This window comes from Alnus glutinosa, chromosome 13, assembly GCF_958979055.1.
Source record: "Alnus glutinosa chromosome 13, dhAlnGlut1.1, whole genome shotgun sequence".
In the NCBI taxonomy this organism is placed as follows: domain Eukaryota; kingdom Viridiplantae; phylum Streptophyta; class Magnoliopsida; order Fagales; family Betulaceae; genus Alnus; species Alnus glutinosa.
Window position 1 is genome coordinate 24,751,525 of NC_084898.1, and position 23,559 is coordinate 24,775,083.

General features: G+C 35.6%; 3 protein-coding genes across 3 annotated transcripts; 1 reads left to right on the forward strand and 2 right to left on the reverse strand.

Moving 5' to 3' along the window:
* Window positions 1–7,751: 7,751 nt before the first annotated feature.
* LOC133854493 (beta-amylase 3, chloroplastic) lies at window positions 7,752–10,666 on the forward strand. Its single transcript, XM_062290726.1, has 4 exons — window positions 7,752–8,385; window positions 8,479–8,689; window positions 8,838–8,948; window positions 9,566–10,666. Exons 1-4 carry the CDS (start codon window positions 7,847–7,849, stop codon window positions 10,355–10,357), a joined length of 1,653 nt encoding a protein of 550 aa, XP_062146710.1. The 5' UTR covers window positions 7,752–7,846; the 3' UTR covers window positions 10,358–10,666.
* Window positions 10,667–12,724: 2,058 nt separating this feature from the next.
* On the reverse strand, window positions 12,725–14,803 carry LOC133854880 (uncharacterized). The gene is made up of 3 exons (XM_062291145.1): window positions 14,611–14,803; window positions 14,398–14,515; window positions 12,725–13,085 (listed from the first exon to the last, which is right to left on the reverse strand). The coding sequence occupies exons 1-2, from the start codon at window positions 14,676–14,678 to the stop codon at window positions 14,401–14,403; spliced, it is 183 nt and encodes a 60-aa protein (XP_062147129.1). The 5' UTR covers window positions 14,679–14,803; the 3' UTR covers window positions 12,725–13,085; window positions 14,398–14,400.
* Window positions 14,804–15,388: 585 nt separating this feature from the next.
* LOC133854743 (uncharacterized) lies at window positions 15,389–19,281 on the reverse strand. The gene is made up of 6 exons (XM_062291010.1): window positions 19,201–19,281; window positions 17,798–18,005; window positions 17,529–17,698; window positions 16,527–16,809; window positions 16,059–16,234; window positions 15,389–15,666 (listed from the first exon to the last, which is right to left on the reverse strand). The coding sequence occupies exons 1-6, from the start codon at window positions 19,235–19,237 to the stop codon at window positions 15,500–15,502; spliced, it is 1,041 nt and encodes a 346-aa protein (XP_062146994.1). The 5' UTR covers window positions 19,238–19,281; the 3' UTR covers window positions 15,389–15,499.
* Window positions 19,282–23,559: the final 4,278 nt, after the last annotated feature.

A 23,559-nucleotide genomic window follows, 5' to 3' on the forward strand; every position in this document is an offset into this window, starting at 1 on the left:
GAATTCAATTTTCAATATTTTAATTTAAATACTTCATGCATTGGGTTTCACCTAATGAGTGAGAGTTTGTGCTCACACTTGAGAGAGATGATAAGATATCATTTCTTAATACTTTAAAGGCTCATTTGGTACACAGAATGATAATTTTCTTTAGGAATGGGAATGAATGGCTATTACTAATTCACAAGGAGTTGACTGGAATGACTATTCCTATTATTTGGTTTGGTGACAACACATAATTCTTTCACTAGAATTGAATCAAAATTCCTAAAATACCAAAGATTTATAAAAATATATTTTTAAAAAAGAATACTTGCAAAACATTCTTCGGTGACAGATCAACTTGGCAGAATATTGGGAGTGATGCGATCACCCCTAGTGTCTAGTTAAGGTGGTTGACCACCCCGGCCACCCATAGAATGTTTCGAGTTTTTTCTATTTATTATATTTGTTAGGTAAATTTTAAGTTTGCGTAAAAAATGGGTTTTATGGAAAACCCTATGTTTCTTAAGGAATTAGAGGAATAACAATTCTCTTAAATGGGAAAATAGTCATTCCCATGAGAATGACTACTCCCAAACATAGTGCACAACCAAACAAATTAATGATTATTTTATGGGAATAATCATTCTATTCTTGTGGTCTATTATGCATGCTAAACGTGCCCTAAGCTATAGTATTAGAGCGAAAATCTAAAGTTGAACATTCATTTACCTCCCATTTCAATTAAAATATTCTACGTGTTGAGCCTTACTTATTGTGAGGGAATATTAAAGTGTTACTTAAATAATTAAATTTACTATTTTCTATCGACTTAAACTTTTGAAATAAACGGTGATTTATCCTTAAAGTATTGTTATGTATCTCATTGAGCTTCAACAGAAATTCTCGTTTGATTTATTGTATATATACTGCATATTAACCAAGTCAATGAAAGAATCAGGGACCTTGGCCTTTTGCAAATCTGCAAAAAGTTTTCTCTCTCTTTCTCTCTTTTAATATTTGTTCATTTCTTTCCATTTTTAGATCGAATAATTATATTTAGTAGATTTATATATAATTGCCACACAATTAAATGATCTGGCAGTAGAAAAAAAAATGTTGATTCAATGACTGATTAAAAAATGTTGCACAAAAATCTACTAATTAGCAAATTATTGTTTCAGATATTGATGAGAGTTGATCAGAAATGTCCCAGTTTGAAGAGAGTAATGATTCACTACCACCTAAATATACAACTTTCTACCACCTTGTCTATGTGGCAAGGTGGTCCCCCACTTTAATTTATTTTTAAAAAAAAAAAAAAAACTCAAAAAGTAATGGGGGACCACATTGCCACATAGGCAAGGTGGTGAAAAATTATATATTTAAGTAGTATTGAATCATTATAGCACATAATTAAGGTACGTGTCATGCTTCCCAAAGAAAAAAGAAAAAAAAAAGGGTACATTATAGGAAAAAAAATTAATAAAAAAATAAAAATGGTACATGTTAGGACAACCTTTGCAAATTTCGGCAACTGGTCAAGTTACAAGTCGTACAGTTAGGACAAGTTACAAATTTGATAAAGGCCAACAAACGAACCTAACATTGACTTTCCATTTTCCTACGCAAACTATTATTATTTCTCTTTTAAAAAAAGAAATTTTTAAAAAGTCAAATTAAAAATATTCTTACTTTTTATATCAAATCAATAATTTTTTTATTACTATTTAGTATTTAACCAAAAAATATATTAAAAAACAAAACTTTTTCATTTTTTTCTTACAAAAAATTACAAATATTTTTCTATTTTATATCACATTAATAACTTATTGTTACTATTCGCACATAAACGATAGTTTATTTGTTTTTTCAAGTGAAAATTCAAGTTTAGAAAATAAAAATAAAAAACCCAATTATGAAATATATATATGTCAATTAACCACACAATTAGTTAATCAAATCAATCACCACAGATAATATCATCACAATAAGAATAAGCAAAAAATAAATAAAACATATATTTGGTGATTAATTGCAAACTTTTATGAAGAATTATTCAAAAATGAAAGCCACTTTAAAAGCCAGTACTCAACTTCAGAAGCATCCACATTAGAATAGTACTTACATTACAGATTGTTCTATTTAAAAAACATTTGTAAACCTAATGACCCAATCTCATAATTCCTCACCTTCCAGTACAGAGGTGGACGCACCAATTATCTAACTCGATAATAAACTTGATCTCGACTTCTATTAAAAAAAAATAAAAAAATAAAACGAACCGATCTTTAACATTTAATTTAGTAATCAGCTTAACTCAACTTTATTACTAGCCTATTCTAGTGACCACCCTGTTTGCTCCCACAGCCTCCCACCACTTCGGCCATCGGTGGTTCCGGACGAAACCGGCGTTTCCTGTTGCTGAGAGATCTCCCCTCGGTGGCGCGTGTACCTCACGCTCCGTCACGGCTGCTGGCTCCCACTGCTCCTCCTCCAAACGGACTTCTGCTGTTACTGTTTGTGTTTTTATTTTTTTGTTGTTTTGGGCTTATTTGTTGTATCCCTCCTCCTCGGTTTACCCCTGTAATTGTGTTTGGGTCCTAGTGACTCAATACAATTGTGATATCACCTTTACTGGTGACCCCGGCTTTGTGGCATCAGTGCCTCGAGCCAATGGGCCCGCATCTTTGGAAGCATTGCCCCCGCGTACTTTCATTCTTAGTTTTCAATTTGGGTTGTCCAAGCCCTCTTGTTTTTGTTGTTTTAAGTTTTAATTGTAATAGTTTCTGATGTACTTATAAAAATAAAAATAAAAATAAAAATAAAAAATTAATAAAATACTAAAAAAAAAAAAAAAAAAAAAAAAAAAGAAAGAAAGAAAGAAAGAAGAAAGAAAGAAAAAAAGAAAGCCCTCTCTCTCTCTCTGTCGAAGCTGGATCCGCAAGTTGCAAGCTGTGGAGAGGAATGAGACGACGACGTAAAGAAAGGGCATAGTGATCAGGTGTACGTTTATGTGGGTTTGAAGTTGAATACGTTTCAGCAATGGTGAACCACAAGCAAGACAAACAAAAAAGGGGTGATCGAAAGCTTGCAAAATTGGTGGGGTAGAGGAAAACAACACCCACCTCTTTTGCTAATTAAGTGCATGTGAAAGCATTAGGCAAGTTTGGAGCCATCTCTAACTTGTCCCAAATTCAACCTTCACCGAAAATGGCGGTGCTTTTTCCCTTAACAGCTTCTTTCCGGTGGCCGGTACGTCGTTGGAGCTTTGCGGCCGACTTTTCTTAATAATATATGTATAGAAAAATGATAGAGTTCATTTCTAGTGTCTTTCTATAGTCTTCTATGCCGACATAATATTCTGTTTTTAATTTTTTTATTAAAAAAATTAATAAATAAAGTATTATATCAGCATAAAAAAAATACTAGAAAGAACACTAGACGTATATATATACGTATATTCTCTTTTTCTCTACGCTTCCGTTATTTTTTTGCGTACGTTTTACATTTTTTTTTATTATAAAATTCTACAATATCCATGTAGTCATCTAGATTTCCTCCATTAATTGCCCTCTCTCTCTCTCTCTCTCTCTCTTCACTATTTTTGGTTTTTTTTTTGGCCTCAACTTCCAAGTCTTCTAATGAGTAATGAATTGAGAGAAAGGAAGTTGACAGAAAATTGAAGGGATAAGGTTTGAGGTCCTCCACAAAAAAAATAATAATAATAATAACGGTAGGCTTTCGAGGTATATACGTGGCCAAAGCTAAGCTGGGAAAACCCCCCATGCAATTATCCTTCCTTTTTCTATATGGATTCAACCGACATATATGGATCCCTAGCCTATATATGGATTCCACCGACATTAATTCACAGTACCTAAGATTATTATTGGTCGACTGAAATGGGTTGTGCTTTAATTAAGGAAGTATAAGTAATAAGTTATAACCTTTCTAAATAATTAATTAACTAATTAGTCAAACTTAAAATTAATACCAAAGTTTTTCTTCGTTTTCTTTCCTAGCTAGTTAGACAAATGGGGCACTTGCTCTTCAATAAATGAAGGAATTCATGACTTGGGAAAGAAAATTTACACTACATTAACATTGTGATTGAGTACTACATGCAATTTGTTTAAGATACGTTAGCTAGGTTAAATCATGCACCAATACGTTTAAGTTGATAATTAAGAAATGACGAACTTAATTAATCATTTAAAGTTTAAACTAATATTCTAACACTCTCACTCACGTGTGAGTTTAAACTCTTCCTGATCAGCAAGTAATCAGACCAATACGTGAAATACTTAATTAAAACGAGAGAAAAAATATAAAATCAGAGTTCGAACGACACATATATGAACCATGCTCGATCAGTTACGTACCTCAAAAACTTAAGCCGATAAAAAACGGTCAACTTAATCATTTTTGTTTCTAATTAAATTAATATTTTTTTCCATATATATATATAGTGTTTTAGATCAAAGTCATTTTGTACTTAGAAGTCAAATCAGATTAGTATACAAATTAATAAGCAAGCTCGAAGAATTTAAAAGTGAAGACAAAAGGCATCTACACTCCTGGTATGGTTGGGAGAGTGGCTGGATTTGTGTCGTTGGAGGAGTGTTGTTTTTTGGCCGGTTTTTATTGTTTTTTTGCATATGTTTGATGCCAGATCTACGCTAGCTCGTTGCTTTCCGCTTGACACGCGCCTTTTGGCCGGAATGTCCGTCGCCGTCCGCTCCTGCTGCCGGTCGCACAGGTCACGCCAGTTGCCGAAGCTCGGAGCGTGGCCTGCACGCGCCAGAGGGGTTTCTGCCGTTCGGCGCGTGTGACGGCCACGTTTCGCCATTTTCTGGTCTTGCACGGTGGGGAGGGGGCTTCCGGCGGTGTCTCTTCGGCTGGGTGGTACCGGGGCTGGCGCGTGTTTCCCATGCGCCGCCGGTATTGGCGAAATCCGCCTTCCTTCTGCCGGCTCTGGGGTGTAGCCTCTGTTTGTGGCTGTGTTTTCAATCTACCTATGTAATTTTTGGATATTTCGGGATTGTTTTGATGGCTTTTAGCTAGATCTATCTCTCTTTTATGTGCTATTGTGCTTTATTGTTTAGAAGGACTTCATGTATGATCTTTGTAATGTTTATTTATTATTTGGGTAGATGTTTTTTGTTTATTCTGAATCTTTTCACAGTTTACCTTTGGTAGCTGCTTTTAAGTCAGGTTTTACCTGACTTAGTGGGTGGAATTTCTTTTATCTCCGGTCACAATTGGCCTTCGGGCTGTGGTGTTTGCCTTCGGGCATGTATGAACTTCTTTTGTCTTGTATTGGCCGTTTGGTCAAGTGTAATTCCCTTTGGGGCTGATAATGAAGTTCTCTTTGTCTCAAAAAAAAAAAAAAGAAAAAAAGAAAAAAAAAAAAGAGGCATCTATCTGCCAATTATTCAAGGAAAAAGTTTCTTGTCTCGGTATCGAATGGATGGAATTGGTGCCGACTAGTATGCAAAAAAGTGTATGGTGATCCTCTGCAGGGAGGTGAAGATTCGGATTCTTCAAAGCATATATTATCACTGAAAATGAAAGCAAAGACTTGGTTAATTACAACCCTTGTAGTACGTACTCTTTCTTATCCTAAGAAAACCAAGACCAAGAAAATTCATTCAAATGCTATCATTTTTGTCATCCACATAAAAGAATTATATATTACACTATTACAGAATTTATTTACTAGTTAGCTAGACCAAATTAAGTGAACATAAACCACATGTATATGGTTGATCAGAAATTGATCAATCATTGATGATCAATCATGTCCGGGTCATCTATATTCGATCTCTACGCCAGATGGGTGGCTAATACTACTCATGCATCTAATCACATGTTCACACGTATCAGCAAGTTATTGACTTCATCATGAAATGAACAAGTTACTAATTAGCATTCACATCGTACTCATCAAATTTTCTCTCCAATCTTTTAGTTAAAAAATCTTTTCTTTTCTTTTTTGTTATATATATATTTTAGCTATCAATTTTTATTATTATTCCATTTAAATATTATTTCTTTCTCAATCAAAGTCATGTGCATATTTTATCGGTTGTCAAAAACTTATTTATTTTTACATTTAGTGAGCAATACAGTACGTAATAGCTAATTAATTTTTGGGCTAAAGTAACTTATCAGATACAACTATATTTTCACCCAAATTTGCATCTGGCTAGATGAGTGTGAACACATATCTGAGTCCTCTTTGATGATTATAAAATTCTATTTTAGATATCAACTTTCACTATTCTATTTAAATATTATTTCTTTCTCAAAAGCATATGCATTAAAATATATAGTCATGTTTTAAGCGTTGTCAAAAACTTATATTTATTTACTTATTTTTATGTTTGATCATGAGAGCACTCTTAATTAATTAATTTTTAGGCAAAACAAAGTAATTTTTAATGCATCATCATAATGAAGAAAGTAATGGCTTAGCTACTTGCTGATCTCAGAAAGTGGGAAAAGAAGAACCAACTTTGGTCCAATATATACCATATATACATATGTAGGCTTCTCTGCTCAATATGGCTCGTGAAAGAATTTTATGTAACAAAAATACAAAATAGAAATATTATGTACCAATCAAACAATAAAAAATGGACTATAAAATAGTTAAGGCGGCTTGAAGAGCACTTGAATGTTGTATTGACACAGATATTATCTGCTATATATATATATATATATGAGGGTTGACTTGGACAGGTGGAGTTAACAACTTAACAAGGTGTTTGCATCACTTGAAGATATTTCAATTTCTCTGGACGTTGCTAATGCTTTGATCTTTCAAATTTCAAATTTGAAATTTCAAAATGTATGTAACAAATATCCTTGAGATAGGATAGCTAGCTAGCATCCATAATCTTCTTTTTTCTATTCAAGTTAATGGGGGAAAAGGGGGAAAGGGAAAGCTAGCATCCATAATCAAAGGCAAATTATATTGATGAATTTTGTAATTTTAAAGTGTATTTTGCATCTAAAGACTAGAGAAAAGGACATGATATATTGCATGAGAAATAGGTTGATCCTTCTGTAACCAATTCCATTTCTTTTCCCTTTCTCTCAATCTTTTTCATAATGTCAAATATATACTACACTTCCTTTTTATTGGGGTGTGGCAGTGTTCATAAACTCTTAAATATTTCCAGTGAAATGAGGGTAGACTTTTATTCTACTAGACTGATGTGACAGTGCCTATTAGCCCTTCAATTTTTATTTTATTAAAAAAAAAAAAAAAAAAACTAATCTAAGAACTTATGAATACTGTCACATCAGTCAAGTAAAATAATAGTGTGATCATCTACATTTATCTGTCCGAAGTGCAGCCGATTCGGGCAGGTGATTGTAAAATACTATTTATGGGACTCACTTGATCGGATAAATAGTTGAGCAGCCCAATTTTTATTTGGTCAATTAAGTAAATCTCACAAATTAACTCTCACAATCACTTATCTGAATCTTCGTCGGGCGATCCGGATCCGAATCCCCACAGCATTACTCGATCAAGAGTGAAACTTCTAAGCAATTTCTTTAATTTTTTCAGATCGATAAGAATGAAAAGGTGGAAGCGCGTAGAGAGAAAATGACCGAGAAAAAGTGAGCTGACTCATTTGATTTTTTTCACTTTTTCCCTTTTAAACAAGAGCCCACCAACGTTGTCTCTTTCAAAAACTCAAACCATGCAGATCGAGTTTCTCTTTTATAAATATAGAAAATGTACACGCCACACCCACCTTCATCCATTGTTATTCCCACAATCTCTCTCTCTCTCTCTCTCTCTTTACAACGTAGCTTCTCAAAACACCAATTAAACACAAAAAACATGACTTTAACACTACGTTCATCAACTTCTTTCATCAATCTTAAAGACACCAGGAGCCTGAAAACTCCCGAGGAGTTCTCCAGCACAGTTTTCTTCGCACAAACCAAGCCATCATGCCGTGTCCGAGCTGTGAGGAGCTCGACCGAGCAGGAAGTAGTCTCGCGCGACAAGGCCTTGATAGGCGCCACAGAAGGGTGGAGAAACGAGAAGGAGAAGTTTCACGCGCTGTCAGGCGGTCACTACACCAGTAATGATTCGAGGGTCCCTGTGTTTGTGATGCTGCCGCTCGACACAGTGACGCACGGAGGGAATCTGAACAAGCCGCGAGCCATGAATGCCAGCTTGATGGCGTTGAAGAGCGCCGGAGTGGAAGGAGTTATGGTGGACGCTTGGTGGGGGTTGGTGGAGAATGATGGGCCTCTCAAATACAACTGGGAAGGGTATGCTGAGCTTGTCCAGATGGTTCAAAAGCATGGCTTGAAGCTCCAAGTTGTCATGTCTTTTCATCAGTGCGGAGGAAATGTTGGAGACTCTTACAGGTACTTTACTTACCATTAAAGTATTGATTAAATGACTAAATTTTACTTTTTATTTTTTATATTATTTTTTTATAATTTGAACTCGATCTGTAGCATTCCGTTACCTCCATGGGTGCTGGAAGAAATCAGCAGGAACCCAGACCTTGTGTATACAGACAGATCAGGCAGGAGGAATCCTGAGTACATCTCCTTGGGTTGTGATTCACAGGCTGTTCTCAGAGGAAGAACACCCATTCAAGTCTACTCTGACTACATGAGAAGCTTCCGTAACAGATTCAAAGATTACTTGGGGGAGGTTATTGTGGTAAGAAGCATCTACAAACAAAGTTAGTTAACAAATATGAAATTGAGAGGATATGTTTAGTTAGAAAGTAGTAATTTCATTTCCCAAGTGTACAAGGAAATCATTGGTTTCGGCTCAAGGAATTAAACTGATGTTCAAATTTTTGCAGGAAATTCAAGTGGGAATGGGTCCTTGTGGGGAGCTCAGATATCCATCTTATCCAGAGAGCAATGGAACATGGAGGTTTCCTGGAATTGGAGAATTTCAATGCTATGACAAGGTAACTGTCGTAAGCTTATTAAGGAATTTATTTACAATATATTGAAATTACTTGTAAAGATCTATATATAAAGCTCTGTACACAATCAAATCAATCAAGAAAAATATATAGTGTTTAAAAGCTTTACTTATGAATGTAGTCCATAACCCAAACCACATAAATTTATTTTATTTATTTATTTATTTATTTTATCTCTTTCTAATTATGAAATTCTACATTGTGTCATAACCCTAAAACAACCCGCCTCGTTCTTCTTCTTCTTCTTTTGATTTTTATCCTTATCATTTTGAACCATAACCTTACCCTTCATTCTTTTATTAACTAAATGTCGGCCAGTTGGTTTTCAGATTTTTCCATAAATTTTTTATTTTATTTAAAAAAAAAAAAAGGCTTAAAAGCTAGGCTTAGCCCCCATTAATATTTTCGCTCTCCCGATCAGAAATTCTGGTTCCGTCCTTGGTTATTACAGTTTTGAAGATGCCATTTGAACTGAAGCTTATGATCATCAAGAAAAGAAAAAATTATTGATAATGACTCATATAGTAAGACCAAATATCTAACATAAGAGAGACTCTAACTATGTTATATTCTCTCACACAAACTTCTAACTCATGCAGTACATGAGAGCTTCCCTAGAAGCAGTAGCAGAGGCGGAAGGGAAGAGTGACTGGGGAAGAAGTGGACCGCATGATGCCGGTCAGTACAATCAATTTCCTGAAGACACCGGATTTTTTCGCCGGGATGGAACATGGAACACTGAGTATGCAGATTTCTTTCTGAAGTGGTATTCTGAAAAGCTAATAGAGCACGGTGACAGAATATTTGCTGCTGCAAAAGGAATATTTCAAGAAACTGGAGCAAAACTTTCAGGAAAAGTAGCTGGAATTCACTGGCATTACAGAACAAGGTCTCATGCAGCTGAGCTAACCGCTGGATACTATAACACTAGACATAGAGATGGTTACCTTCCAATAGCACGAATGATGGGCAAACATGGAGTTGTACTTAACTTCACCTGCATGGAAATGAAAGACGGAGAACAACCCGAGCATGCGAATTGCTCGCCGCAAGGCTTAGTTCGGCAAGTAAAGATGGCGACAAGGAGTGCTAGAATAGAACTTGCAGGGGAGAATGCTCTGGAGAGGTATGATGAGAGTGCATATGGACAAGTTTTGGAAACAAGTAGGTCCGATTCCAGCAATGGATTGTGTGCATTCACGTATTTAAGAATGAATAAGAGGTTGTTCGAAGAAAATAATTGGCGGAACATGATGCAATTTGTGAGAAGCATGTCGGAAGGTGGTCAAAACACGAGACTTTCGGAGAGCGACTCCAGTGGGACTAACCTTTATGTTGGACTCATCAAAGAGAAGAATGTGAGGAATGTTGAAGAGGTTGCTCTTGTGTAAAGACTATCTATGCTTGTTAAGTTGTAATCATGCATAGTTTAGTGTATTATAATGTAGAGAAAAAAGGAAAACGGGGAAAAAAAACATGAAACCTATACACTATATAACCTCAGTCTCTTATACTAGCTCTGACAGTGTTAAAGACAGAATAGAATTCTGTATCTGCAACACCTATAGTCTGTAGAGTTTGGAGCCTGAATTTTTCAAAGGCATTAAGTTGTCGTTTTTATTTTTATTTTGATAAGGCATTAAGTTGCCATTTGACTGCTATTAAAAAAGGCATTTGCCAAACACCTAATTTGCTTAAAATTTTGCTGGTCTTTTATTTTCATTAAACATGTCTAAAAGAAAATTTAAGCTTTTGAGATTGTGGTATACCTCCAGAGAGTCAAAAGCTCAAGCTTTGCTATGCTGTATTTTTTTTTTAACACCACAAACAATTACAATACACTCCAGTAGGGCAAACTACTGGAAAAACAAACACATCTACAACCAAACCCACCAAACTAACAACAAAACTCGCCTATACAATCACAGCAATCCCCAATCTTCTGAGCAAAGCCAAAACCAAACAATAGCTACAAGCCTACAACAACCCAACAGGCCGAAAAGCAAAAAAAACACAAGACAAAGAAGAAGCAGTACACTAACCAACCATTACCCAGACCAAGAATTACCAGCAACCAAGCAAGAACTTCAATCTGCACAAGACCTGTTGATGAATACCCCAGCTCAAGCACAGATCAATATTCTCAGCACAGGATTTAAACTTTCGAAAAGGCGAGACGGCCCTTCCCATCAAACATTTTCCAGGCTCCTCAGAAATCAAACAAGAACCATACTTCAAAGAGTTTCGGTGCTTCCAAATATTAAAAACACAAGCACCCCGAGCAAGCCTACAATGAGTAGCACAGAAAGTCTTCCCCTTCCAAAACTTCAAACCCTGCCTAACAATGGAGGTTCAATCTGTACGAATATGTTTTTGCAGACATTTAGCCATGACAGCATGCCAAAGCCTCTTACTAGGACCACACTAAAAAAACAAGTGATCCCTAGTTTCTATATAATTCCGACAAAACAAACACTTGAAATCACCCAAAACACCCTATTTCAACATTTTATCATCAGTAGTTGGGCTATCCTTAATAGTAAGCCATAAAAAGAAAGCATGCTTAGGGATAGAAAAAGGATACCAAATAAGATTACTCTATTCCACTCAAGGTTGCTTCCTGTGGATAGCCTCTCAAGTGTCCTTACAAGAGAAAATCTTATTCTTAGCCGGCATCCACAAAGGCAAGTCCTTCTCACACAAGACAACAAACTTCTGACATTTAGCATGTTCTCAGACCTGTAAGGAAGCCAATGCCAATCCCTCCCACTGATGACACTAGAAAGACGAGCATTCATCCTACCATCAGCCTCAAAAACAAACCTATATCCATATTTGTCCAATAAAATGCCATCCGGGTGCAATTTTCCAACCATCACTCCCATTCCCAACCTGAAACTTGAAAAAATTCTTAGCCAACTCCCGAAGCTTAAGAATCTTTCTCCAACACCAAGTAGTAGAAGAAGGGACATTGAGCAGCCAAAAGCACCTTATTTTTATCAAATTCAGCTTCACCCAAGCCACCCAAAGAGAACAGATTCCAAATGTGCTTAAGAATGGGAGCTTTATTCCAATCCTCCAATCTCCTCAACCCCAAACCCCCTTCCATCTTAGGGACACAAAAACAATCCCAAGAGACTTTGGCTTTTGCAAAATTAATCTAATCACTTTCTTAGGTAAAATGGAAATGTTAGACAAATAGATCTGAAAGCTGTATAGAACCGATGAAAGCAGTTGAAGTCTACCTACAAAGGACAGATGCCAACTGAGAGAGCCAAGAATTAATTCTACTCGAAATCTTGTCCGACAAAACTTCACAATCCAGGGAAGAGGGCTGTTTAGAAATTTAAGGTACCCCCAAATACCGTACTGGCAAACAACCTTCCTTCATATTCAGACTCTCAATCACCATCTATTTTTGTCTAGCAGAAACACCAGCACAAAACACAGATGCTGCAAAATTTTCAATTTTGTTCTTAAGAGGCAATTAATTTTTTGTTCTTTGGAAATCTGAAGTTTAGGAGTTTTTTTATTGGATTTGAAATAGAATTATTTCCTTATTCTTAAGTAAATAGAGGACATCTACTTAAATGATTTCAAGTGTACATAAGTGCACAAAGCTGGACAGCAAAGACCATTGCTTAAATTAACCGTCAATAGGTTCCTATGGATAAAAATGCAATATGGTTAACCCAAATCACTTGAAATGGAGAGGATGCTATTCTGTTCAAATAGAACAACCATAAATACGCATCATAAATTCAAGAAGCCTTCTATTAATTCAATGCTAGGCCATCGTTTCTATACTCAAAGTAGTTAATATCAAACAACTACGTTCCAGCAGGAGTACTTAATATCAAACAACTATCTTCCAGCAGGAGAAGTGTATCCTCAAAGTAAGGTTAACATGCCAGGGTTTTAGAATTGTCATCTATAGCAAAACAAAATTCTCAAGGATAACATAAGCAAAAATTAAAATGCACCGCTAAAGATGGCTCAGAGACTGGTTAACAAATGTCTGAATAGCTAAGGGATTTGTCGATTAACTCAATTACAAGCTGTAAGGATGAAATTTTTTTTATATCTGCCCTCTAGATGCTGTGGACTTTGGCAAAGCACCTGAATATGCAAACATTCAAACATTAGAGTTTTGAAGAAACGTTATTCTGATGGAATAAATCATACAACTAACAACTTGTGGACTTCAACCATATGTTTAAGGATAGACGCATAAAAACAATGCATTACAGGACTCTCTAGATAAAAGAACTACTGTAATGGATGCTGGAGATATATAGCAAGACAACAGTTGCCAAAGTACATGTACACAGAGTACAGTACCCTTAGGTGGTTGCAAGAAAGAGATAAAATTATATTTGTGTTCAGGACATAAGTAAACATCCAGACATTCAAAAAAAGAGGACAAGATAAATTTCACTGCATTGGAAGTATCTTGTGTAACCTATCACAGATCTAAACCTCGCAACTTTAACATTTTACACAAATTCCTTTACTGTTATATAGCAAGTGTATGTTACCACCACATTAAAAAACTCGAGTTAAAGAGCAACAAAAGAGAAAATATCATTCTTAGAGGTTTTGCTCCAAAGAGGACAACATCCTTCTCATTTCACATAAGACCTAGTTATCTTAAAGGAAGTTAAAACCCATACTATAGGGAAAGCATCAACCCAAACGTTCTAAACTCAATGGGAACAACACAAACACTAAGATCTATCATAAGAATATAAATGGGTAAAACAAAAATGTGATCAACAAGGTAGCAATGCATGAATTTCTACATCCTTCTCATTTCACTTACAGCCTTCTTGTTAACTTAGAGGAAGTTAAAATCCATATTACGGAAAAAGCATCAAACTAAGTGACCTAACCCCAATGGGAACATCATAAACACTAAGATGTTTCATGAGACATACATGGGTAAAAACCAAAAAATCTGTGGCCACAAGGTAGCAATATATGACTTTCTGAAGAGAAAGTAGGCTGAGTTTGCAAAAGGCTCATGTTGTTTTCTAGATTTCATCAAATGGGTTAATTCCAACAGATATAATCTGCTAACCTGAAAGGAAAACCTATTCTATAAAGAGCATTACCTTGAAATCTACTGGCTAATTCACAATCACAACTGTTTTCACAATGTTACCATCACATTTCTCACAAAACATTACCAGCGCATATCACAAAAACCCATCTTGTACGGTGAAATCTTATGTACAACCCTAGCATCCTCAAAATCAAGAATACCCACTATCAAGCTCATCACAAAGCACCACCAAAACACCACAATAATTCTTCAACACAACCAGAGCAAAACAGAATAAGAGAACCCAATTAGCTAAATTTGTCTACCAAATTCAAAAACCAAGAATACCATCATTGAATTATGAACCAAAGAGACAGAATAGCACACCATTCAGAAATGAGGAGGCGAAGAAGAAGCTGCAGAATCAGAGCTTCCACGGCGAAGACCTTCGATCAACTCGCCGAGCTCTTTGCGGGCGGACTCTCGGCCGAACATGAACCCGTACCTGAGAGAAAGACACAGAGAGAGAGCAAGAGAGATGAATTTCCCAAGAAAGTAAGCAAAGTTGAGAGGGAAAATGGGGAATTACTTTCACATTACCAGAAGGAAATAGCAGAGAAGGCGCCGGCAGCTGCGATTGTGTGAATCAGAGTGAAGCTCTTCTCCATTTCCTTTTTTTTTTCTTGGTATTAAATTCTATATATTTAATTTAAATCACTCACAGAGAGATTGTGAGATTTTGGGGTTTTCCCAAGGGTTTTACTACAGTTCCAATCAGCAATTTCTTTTGCCGCGTGTTCTTGGCCTCTTGGGGTATATTAATAAAAACAAAATAATAATAATGACCTTAATATCCATTATGGTCTTCAAGTTTATAAATAAAAATACTAATTTTAATAATTGTGTTGTTGATGATCACACAATCTAAATATATGGTTTTAACTTCTAATCATGTTTCCGTTAAAGGAACTCTATTAAGCTGAAATTGCGACCAAACGTCTCAGTGGCTCCTCGTGAATAACTTATGTTCGAATTGTCTTCGACTAGGATTGGGACTGAGGTTCTCATAAATATTTTGTAAGAACTCAGTTATTCAGCCTCGTTCAAACTTTGCACGACCGCCTCTGCGACCGAGCCTCTCAAAAGCTTGAACTCCTCGTTCAAACTCCTTTCGTACTAGCGGTCTCTAATTTTCGACACGATTTGGAATGCTCTAACTCAAAAACCAACTTAGACTTCTAATCAAACTAGTTTTGACACTCAACTTGTCCTACAACTCCACGTTTGCAGGCCTTGATCGTTTCCATAATAATTTGTCTAATTCCCAAAATTATCCTAGATTTAGAGAATGCTAATTATGCTATATATGAGCAGGAAATATGAAAAGCACATTTATTACCACAAATAAAAATTTGGGTTATTGCAACTTGATCACCAACAAGTAATAATTATTACAAATTCGTTCAACCGTCAAACCCAAGCAGCTTCATCACTTCTTTTCAATAAAATTCTTGACAATAGATACTATTTCAATCTCTGCTTCAACAAACAAAGTGTCATTGAGAAGGAAGCCCCTTGATGCATCCTTGAGCTCAGTTTGCAGCAAGAACATTGGGTAATCGTAGCCCCTAGCCGAGTGTGAGAACCAATTATTATCTGCAAAAGAGAACTCTTTGAAAATACTTTCCAACCAATAAAAATAACTTATAATAAGGGAAAAAAAAAATAAACGATTTTAATCGTTTATAGCCTATTTTAAACGATTTTTTTTTAAAAAAAAAATAATAATTATGCCAATTTTTTGTGTTTTTGGTTTATTTTAATTTTTTTAAACCCTCGTATTTTAAAAATGTATTGATTTTACATTACTTTTGTCTTTTTACCTAAATGTTAAGCAAGAAAGCAACACAACGAGCCAAACATTGTAAATATTACATATATCTAATCGAAAACGACGTTTAGTGAATTTATTAAATATAATATAATATATATTCACCCGCATGTAGTCCCCTAAATAACAATAAGATAGAGCAGAAGTGAGAGTTCACCTGTAAGCTCTGCATGCTTTCCTGGGGGTGATCTTTGGTCCTTTACACGTAGGGTGTACCTAGCATACAATTTTCCTTTGTGGGGAGGAACTTCCCAATCACCCAACGATAAAAACAACTTAATATAGATTTTACCATCTTGATTTGAAACTGCTCTTGGATATAGCTTCAGCTCCCTGAGTTCAATGGAGAAATAGGTTACTTGATCACCACATAAGCGAGCCAATTGTATGGTGCGTTTGTGATTGCGATTACGTAAACAAAAAGTGTAATTTTAAACCAAATCGTTTGGAAATTGCGTTTTTAAAAAAACTGCATTTTCAAATCGCAGGCAAAAGTGTACTATCTTTAAAGGTAAACTTGCGATTTTACAAACCAAACTGTGATTTTTAAATCGCACTTTTTGAAATTGCAAACCCGAATGGAACGGAAGTCACGGGGTGCAGAAATATGTAAAATGACACGTACCATTTGCGCGCTCCAACTATGAACTCCATCAAAAGATATTCATTATTTATTGTTGAAAACTTGCTAAAACTCCAAGTTCGGATGCCTGTGATTGGAGAACTCAACATGGATAGACACTCTCCTTTACCAGTATAATTTGTGACAAAAACCTCAGCGCCAAATACACATGAGTCATCAATAAGGTATCCCTCATAAGGATCACAAAAGTCACAAAGGGAGAGAAACTGTGCAAACCCCCAATCGGTTTTCATTGTATGAAAGGTCCTTACTTCGCTATTAGCATCTACACAAAGGAACAAACATCATTATCATTACCCAAGAAAACACCAAGTATTAGAAGAAACTCAAATCCGTTTGTTTCGGTGTAAAATATTTTCTGTTGAAAAATGTTAAGGAGAATTTCACTGAAGGAGTCATTTGTTAAGATTTTCCGTTAAATCCTATCAAAATTTTCAAAATACTCCTCATTTTTTTAAGAAAAAAAAATTGCTAGGATTTAAGTGTTGGTTAGAATTTAACGGAATTTGTAAAATACCCAAAACTGAATCTTTGAAAAATTTTATAAATTTTTTTTAAAAAAAAAAAAAAAAAAACACAGGGGTATTTTAAGAATTTTGATAGGATTTAACGGAAAATCTTAACGGATGACTCTTAATTGAGACTTTCCGAAAAATAGATATCCTAAATTGAGACGTTTTGAAGTTCAAGTACCTTCTTTCAAAAAAGGTAAAAGTGAAGTTCTTCCAAAAAGTTTTTAGAAAAATCAATTTTCAGGAAACTCCAAACTCGGAAAATTATTTACGAAATTTAAAAATTGAAATCATTTTCCGAAACTAAAGAAACTTTTTTGGTCAAACCGAAAATATTTTTGGTCGCACCAAACACCGGCAAACATGAAAAACATTTTCTTGAAAATATTTTACGCCGAAACAAACGGAGCTTTCAATCACAAATAATTATTATTATTTTTTTTTTCCCATTTGTGTAAGAGAAGCTATGTACCTTGCAGTGTCAAGTACTCGCCCCGAACCTGATCAAGAACAAACAATCTACAGATTGCATTAACCTTCCAACCAAGAGGTAAAGAATCTGTTTCTGCAATCACCAAGTAGAGTGATATGTGTCCCCTCCCATTACATTCCTTCCTTCCAGTTGGATAGAAAGACAGTCTCCTAAACAAGGAAAAGAACCAAAAGGCCAGATACTAAAATCTATCAGTAACACAAACAAAGCCAATAACATATTCACGACAAAACTGGATTCAAACATACCATTTATAGCCACCAGATTCGAACACGTCTGACTCATACTTCTCCTCTTTGTCCGCTGGAAAGATCGCTAAGATATTCGAAAATGACTCAATCTTAAATGTGTAGTGAGTTGGTGGCAGCTCTCTTGTAGTTGGTGGCAGCTCGTTTGTAGTTCGTGGCCGGCATTGCGGCTCTTGTTGGGGGCGGGGTTTCTTTCTTGGCAGATTGTCTGAAGGAAGCAAAACTTAGAGATCGAGAAATGAGGAATTTGATAAGCAGTTTGGAACTCATTATATATATATAGTGAGTCCATCAAATAAAGAGTAATATATAACGAACCAAATTTTGTAACTTAAGACATTTCAGATTAATCAGATTCCATCAAGTCCACTCATAAAATGAAACTTTCATACACTTGATTGATATCAGGTTTTCTGATTTGATAATTACCATAGTTATCTTATCTTCACCTACCACAATTCTCTTATAAATATAAGTTATTTGTAATTAATGTACATAAACATAATCAAAGAATAAGAGCAAGATGTATCCTTTTGAAAGCTATACTCCAGTGGTGAACATAGGTGTCTAACATCGAATCACATGTACATCAGTTAGCTCCTGAAAAAAAAAAAAAAAAAAAAAAAAAAAAAAGAGCCCAAGTGGCCTATATTTGGCCTTGTTTGTTGGCCCAATCATTTTACCTTTAATGGTAGGCTTGGCAATTTTGACACGACCCGCGAATCCAATTCGAACACGACACGAATATAGAGGCTTTGGGTTTAGTCTATAACCCGTTTATAACCAATCAACCCGTTTATAACATATTTATGACGCGACAATTACATATTTTTTTACCAAATTAGTTAAATGGGTTGATACACTAACCCGAATTACCAAGCCTATTTAATGGTATTGTTTGAGAACCTCGGCCCAAGTTGTTGGCCTATTGTGGCCTATGTTCAGCCTATTGTACAAAGTTTATAAATTTATTTGGTTTTTTTTTTTTTTTTCCAAATTAGAATTTAGTTTATTAATATTTGTACTGTCCATTGTTTACAATTCAATTTGTATTTTCATATTACAATTTACAAGTGTATTTAGTTCAAAAATTGGATTAAGGCCATCTAAAAAAGCTCATTAAAAGTTTTTTAAAAAAAAAAAGAATAAAAAAAAAGAAAGAATAAAAGGGCCCATATAAATTAAGTCTATAGTTAAAAACAAAACAAAAACAAAGCCCCAAAAAGAGCCTAAAATGGAAAGCAGATGTCACGGGCAATTAGTAAAACAAATTCCCCACCTGTGTTTGGTTATCGGCGGATTTTGCCCACCCATCCATGCACTAAGGGTATTATTGACCCAAATAGTGTTGTTTACGCCCCTAAAAATGAGATTAACCTCGTCACATTTTCAAAAACACATACCAGGTGAGGCGTCAATCGCGGCAATGCAGAGCGACATTTGATATTCTGAAAATCTGCTTGGCCTTACTCGTGAGAAAGATTTAAACCCTAATGTGCTTTGTAGTTGTAGCCCTACAATCCACTACTTATATATCCTTCTTAAAATTCCTAGCTTCACTCTTGTCTTTAATTACTACTGTCAGATTCTTGTGTCAATCACGAAAGTTAATTATGCCATCCTTTTTCACTTTGGTTTGTATTTTTAAAAAAATAATAATAAAAATAAAATTCCAATCTTCATCTTTTCATTTATTCATTTTTTCTCTTCTTCTAGGACTTTATCTTGTCCTCAATTCTACTTCTCCTTTATTCCTTGCTTTGGTTTTGGTAAAGTGGCTGATGAGTCTATCAGATTAATTAGTATATTAGAGATGAGCATGAGTTTTAACATGAATCTTATATATTTTCTTGAAAAGGATTAGGATAATTTAGAAAAACATGAGAGTGGATATCTCAATAAGCTAGCATATATATTTTTTGATTTTAAAAGAAAAATGATATATTTAAACCGAAACAGAACAATTTTACTCATATTGAAATGCAATTATGAAAACTCATTTTGTTGGTACAGTACTTTTCGGTATGTTGTGGACAGCATGCTCTACAATGTTCTTCATGTTCCACTATCGCTGCAAAACAAACAAAGTCAAGAGAACATGCCAGGAGTTAGCCGACACTCCTCCATCTTATGCATAACTTAGGCTTGGCAATTTTGACACGACCCGTAAATCCGACACGAACACGACACGAATATATAGGGTTTGGGTTTAGGCTATAACTCGTTTATGACCCATCAACCCGTTTATGATACATTTATGACCTATCAACTTGTTTATGACACGTTTATCATTCATCAACCCGTTTATAACATATTTATAACGCGATAATTACATATTTTTTATCAAATTAGATAAATGGGTTGACACGCTAACCCGATGGGTTGACACGCTAACCCGATGGGTTGACACCCCAACTAAATGGGTTGACACGACAACCCAAATTGCCAAGCCTAGATTAAATCAGTGTTTCTGTGTAAAATATGCACAAATATAATAAAATCAGTCTTAAGTTTATACTTGGTGTAAGAATCTATTTATACGATGAGAGGTAGAGGCAAACCTACATTAGGGTTCTGCCTCCCACTTGACGGCTTGACCTAATTATATTTAATTAAGATTGCCCCAACAAGGTGAGCATTACTATATATTAAATTTCAATATTTTAAGAAAGAAAGAAAAAAAAAAGTAAAAGAAGATATTAAATTTCAATTCATCCTAGACTTTCGTTTAGTAAAGAAGTCAAGTACTTTTCTCCTTTTATGATCCCTTTTTCTTTTTCTTTTTTTGGAGGATCCCTTTTATGATGAGAAATGATAAAAACACTCACAATGCACAACAATAACACAACACCAAGGCACATTGAAGTGGGGTCTACACATTGAGTCCCACCCCAATGTGCCTTGGTGTTGTTCCATTGTTGTGCACAAAGAGTGTAAGGATCACTCCCCTTTATGATCCCTTCTTTATTCTTTCGGTTTCTAGTCTTCTAGTAGTTTATTCTTAGACACTTCTAAAATCTATTTAAGTCATCCTTATCATATAAATTATAAAAGAATTGTGTAACATATATATAAATATAATATCATCTTACCAACCCACACCTCTAGATTTCCTTGTTTGTCTTGTTAATTAGTTTGTATAACATACATTATTAGACCGAATAAAAACTAATTAACACTACAAAAAAGATATGTCTTAATTAATAAAGGCTTAAGAAATTGGCAAAAAAATTTAGTGTTTCAAAAAAAATTCCCTTACCTTTCTCTCTTTCGTGTATATATACTAGTTAAACACTTAAACGTTCAGGGTGGCCATGCTAGCCATATCCTGCCATCCCCATCCTTAGGTTAGGTGGTTAAGTGGTCAAATTTGGTATGCCTACCAGTTATGATGACGTTTCTCCCTTGATTTAGAGAACTCAATACAAGTTCTTAGTTCTACATGCTATTGTATGTGACATGCATGTATCTTGGGATCTTGGAGAGGCGTAGTCTAAAGATCCTATTTTTGCCTTTTTGGTGTAAGTCTTGTCAAAACTCCTTACCTACAAGACAATTGATAAGTCTTAACATCGAGTGGCCATGTTGATCGAGTTTTAACTAATGAGGTGTGACCCTGATTAGCGATTGAGATTCACCATTCATAATCGAGAGCCGATAATGGGCCCCGATCATGAATGGGCTTATTCAGGTGGACCTCCTGGTAGTCAGTTGAGGAAACAGGCCTACGTACATGGGTCCGATTCCTAACATAAGATAAGTAAAATATTTAATTGAAATGAGAGAGATAAGATGTGGAGTAAAGGTTTAAAATCAAGACTTCTATTCCGATACCATGTTAAATTACCATTTATCTCAAAAACTTAAACTTTTAATCATGTTTTCGTTATTCACCTCTCATTTCAATTAAATTAAATATTTTATGTGTTGAATCTACTTTAATCTAACAATTAAAGGAACTTTATTCAGCCGAAGTTGCAACCGAACGTTTCTGTGGCCCCTTGTGAAACACTTATGTTCGACCTGTCTTCGACTAGGATTGGGACTGATGCTCCTAATTAAAGTTAGGGGTAATTACATTTTCCCCCTATGAACTACCGGCCAATGTCATTTTGCCCCCACGAACTACCATTTCGACCAAAAGAAAGCATCAAACTACCATTTTTATACACTTTGCCCCCTTCCGTTAGGAATTCCGTTAATTTTGGATGGAATATGCCATTTCTTACCTTTAATTTTGACTTAAAGACCAAAATACCCTCTACAGTAATTAATAAAAAATATTAAAATTAATATATTTAAAAAAAAAAACCAAAAACCAAAAACCTGAAGGAAAAGTGGTGGTGGCAACCACCCCTGAGGTGGCCGGGTGGCCTGCGAGCCACCCCCAAAGGTGGCTCCGGCCACCTCTAGGGTGGCTCGCGGCCCACCCCGGCCTAAGGGGTGGCCGCACGGCCTCCCCAGAACCTGGGGGGGCCGCGCGGCCACCCTAGGTCATTTCTAGGTGTCCGCGCGGCCACCTAGCTTTCGGGGTAGCCACCTCTGGGGTGGCTCGCGGCCCACCCCGGCCTAAGGGGTGGCCGCACGGCCTCCCCAGAACATGGGGGGGCCGCGCGGCCACCCTAGGTCATTTCTAGGGTGGCCGCGCGGCCACCCGGCCACCTCAGGGGTGGCGGCAGCCACCCCTTTTCCTTCAGTTTTTTTTTTTTTTTAAATGAGGGTATTTAAGTCATTTTTTAAATTGAGTTAGGGCATTTACGTCTTTGCATGAATTAGACTGACAAAAGGGGGCAAAGTGTGTAAAAATTGTAGTTTGATACTCTCTTTTGGTCGAAGTGGTAGTTCATGAGGGCAAAATGACACAGGCCGATAGTTCATAGGGGGAAAAGGTAATTACCCCTTAAAGTTATTTTGTAAATCTCAGTTATTTAGCCTCATTCGAACTTTGTATGACCGCCCTTACGACCGAGCCTCTCTAAAATGTAAAGCTTGAACTTTAACATACTTGAACTCTTCATTCAAACTCCTTTCGACTGGCAATCTCTAATCTTCAACACCATTTGGACTCTAACTCAAAAACCAACTTGACAACTTAACTTGGACTTATAATCAAACTAGTTTTGACCCTTAACTTGTCCAACAACTTGGTACTGAAACTCCATGCTTGCAGACCTTGATCGTTTCCATAGTAATTTGTCTAATTACCAAAATTATCCTAGCTTTAGAGAATGCTAATTAATTATATATGCTATGAGCAGCAAATATGAAAAGCACATTTATTACCACAAATAAAAAGTTGGGTTATTGCAACTTGATCACCAACAAGTAATAATTGTTACAAATTCGTTCAACCGTCAAATCCAAGCAGCTTCATCACTTCTTTTCAATAAAATTCTTGACAATAGATATTATTTCAATCTCTGCTTCAACAAACAAAGTATCATTGAGAAGGAAGCCCCTTGATGCATCCTTGAGCTCAGTTTGCAGCAAGAACTTTGGGTAATCGTAGCCTCTAGCCGAGCGTGAGAACCAATTATTATCTGCAAAAGAGAACTCTTTGAAAATACTTTCCAACCAATTAAAACAACCTACAATAAGGAAAAGCTCTTCCAAAGTATTGAGGAACAAATTTCTTATCCTCATATATATGTATGTATGTATTTTGTGAATCAGATTTTACATAAGCTGAAGTCACAAACATGTTAATCTGTTGCATCAAGACCTTGTCATAATATTAGATGACAGGTGTATATATAGATGCG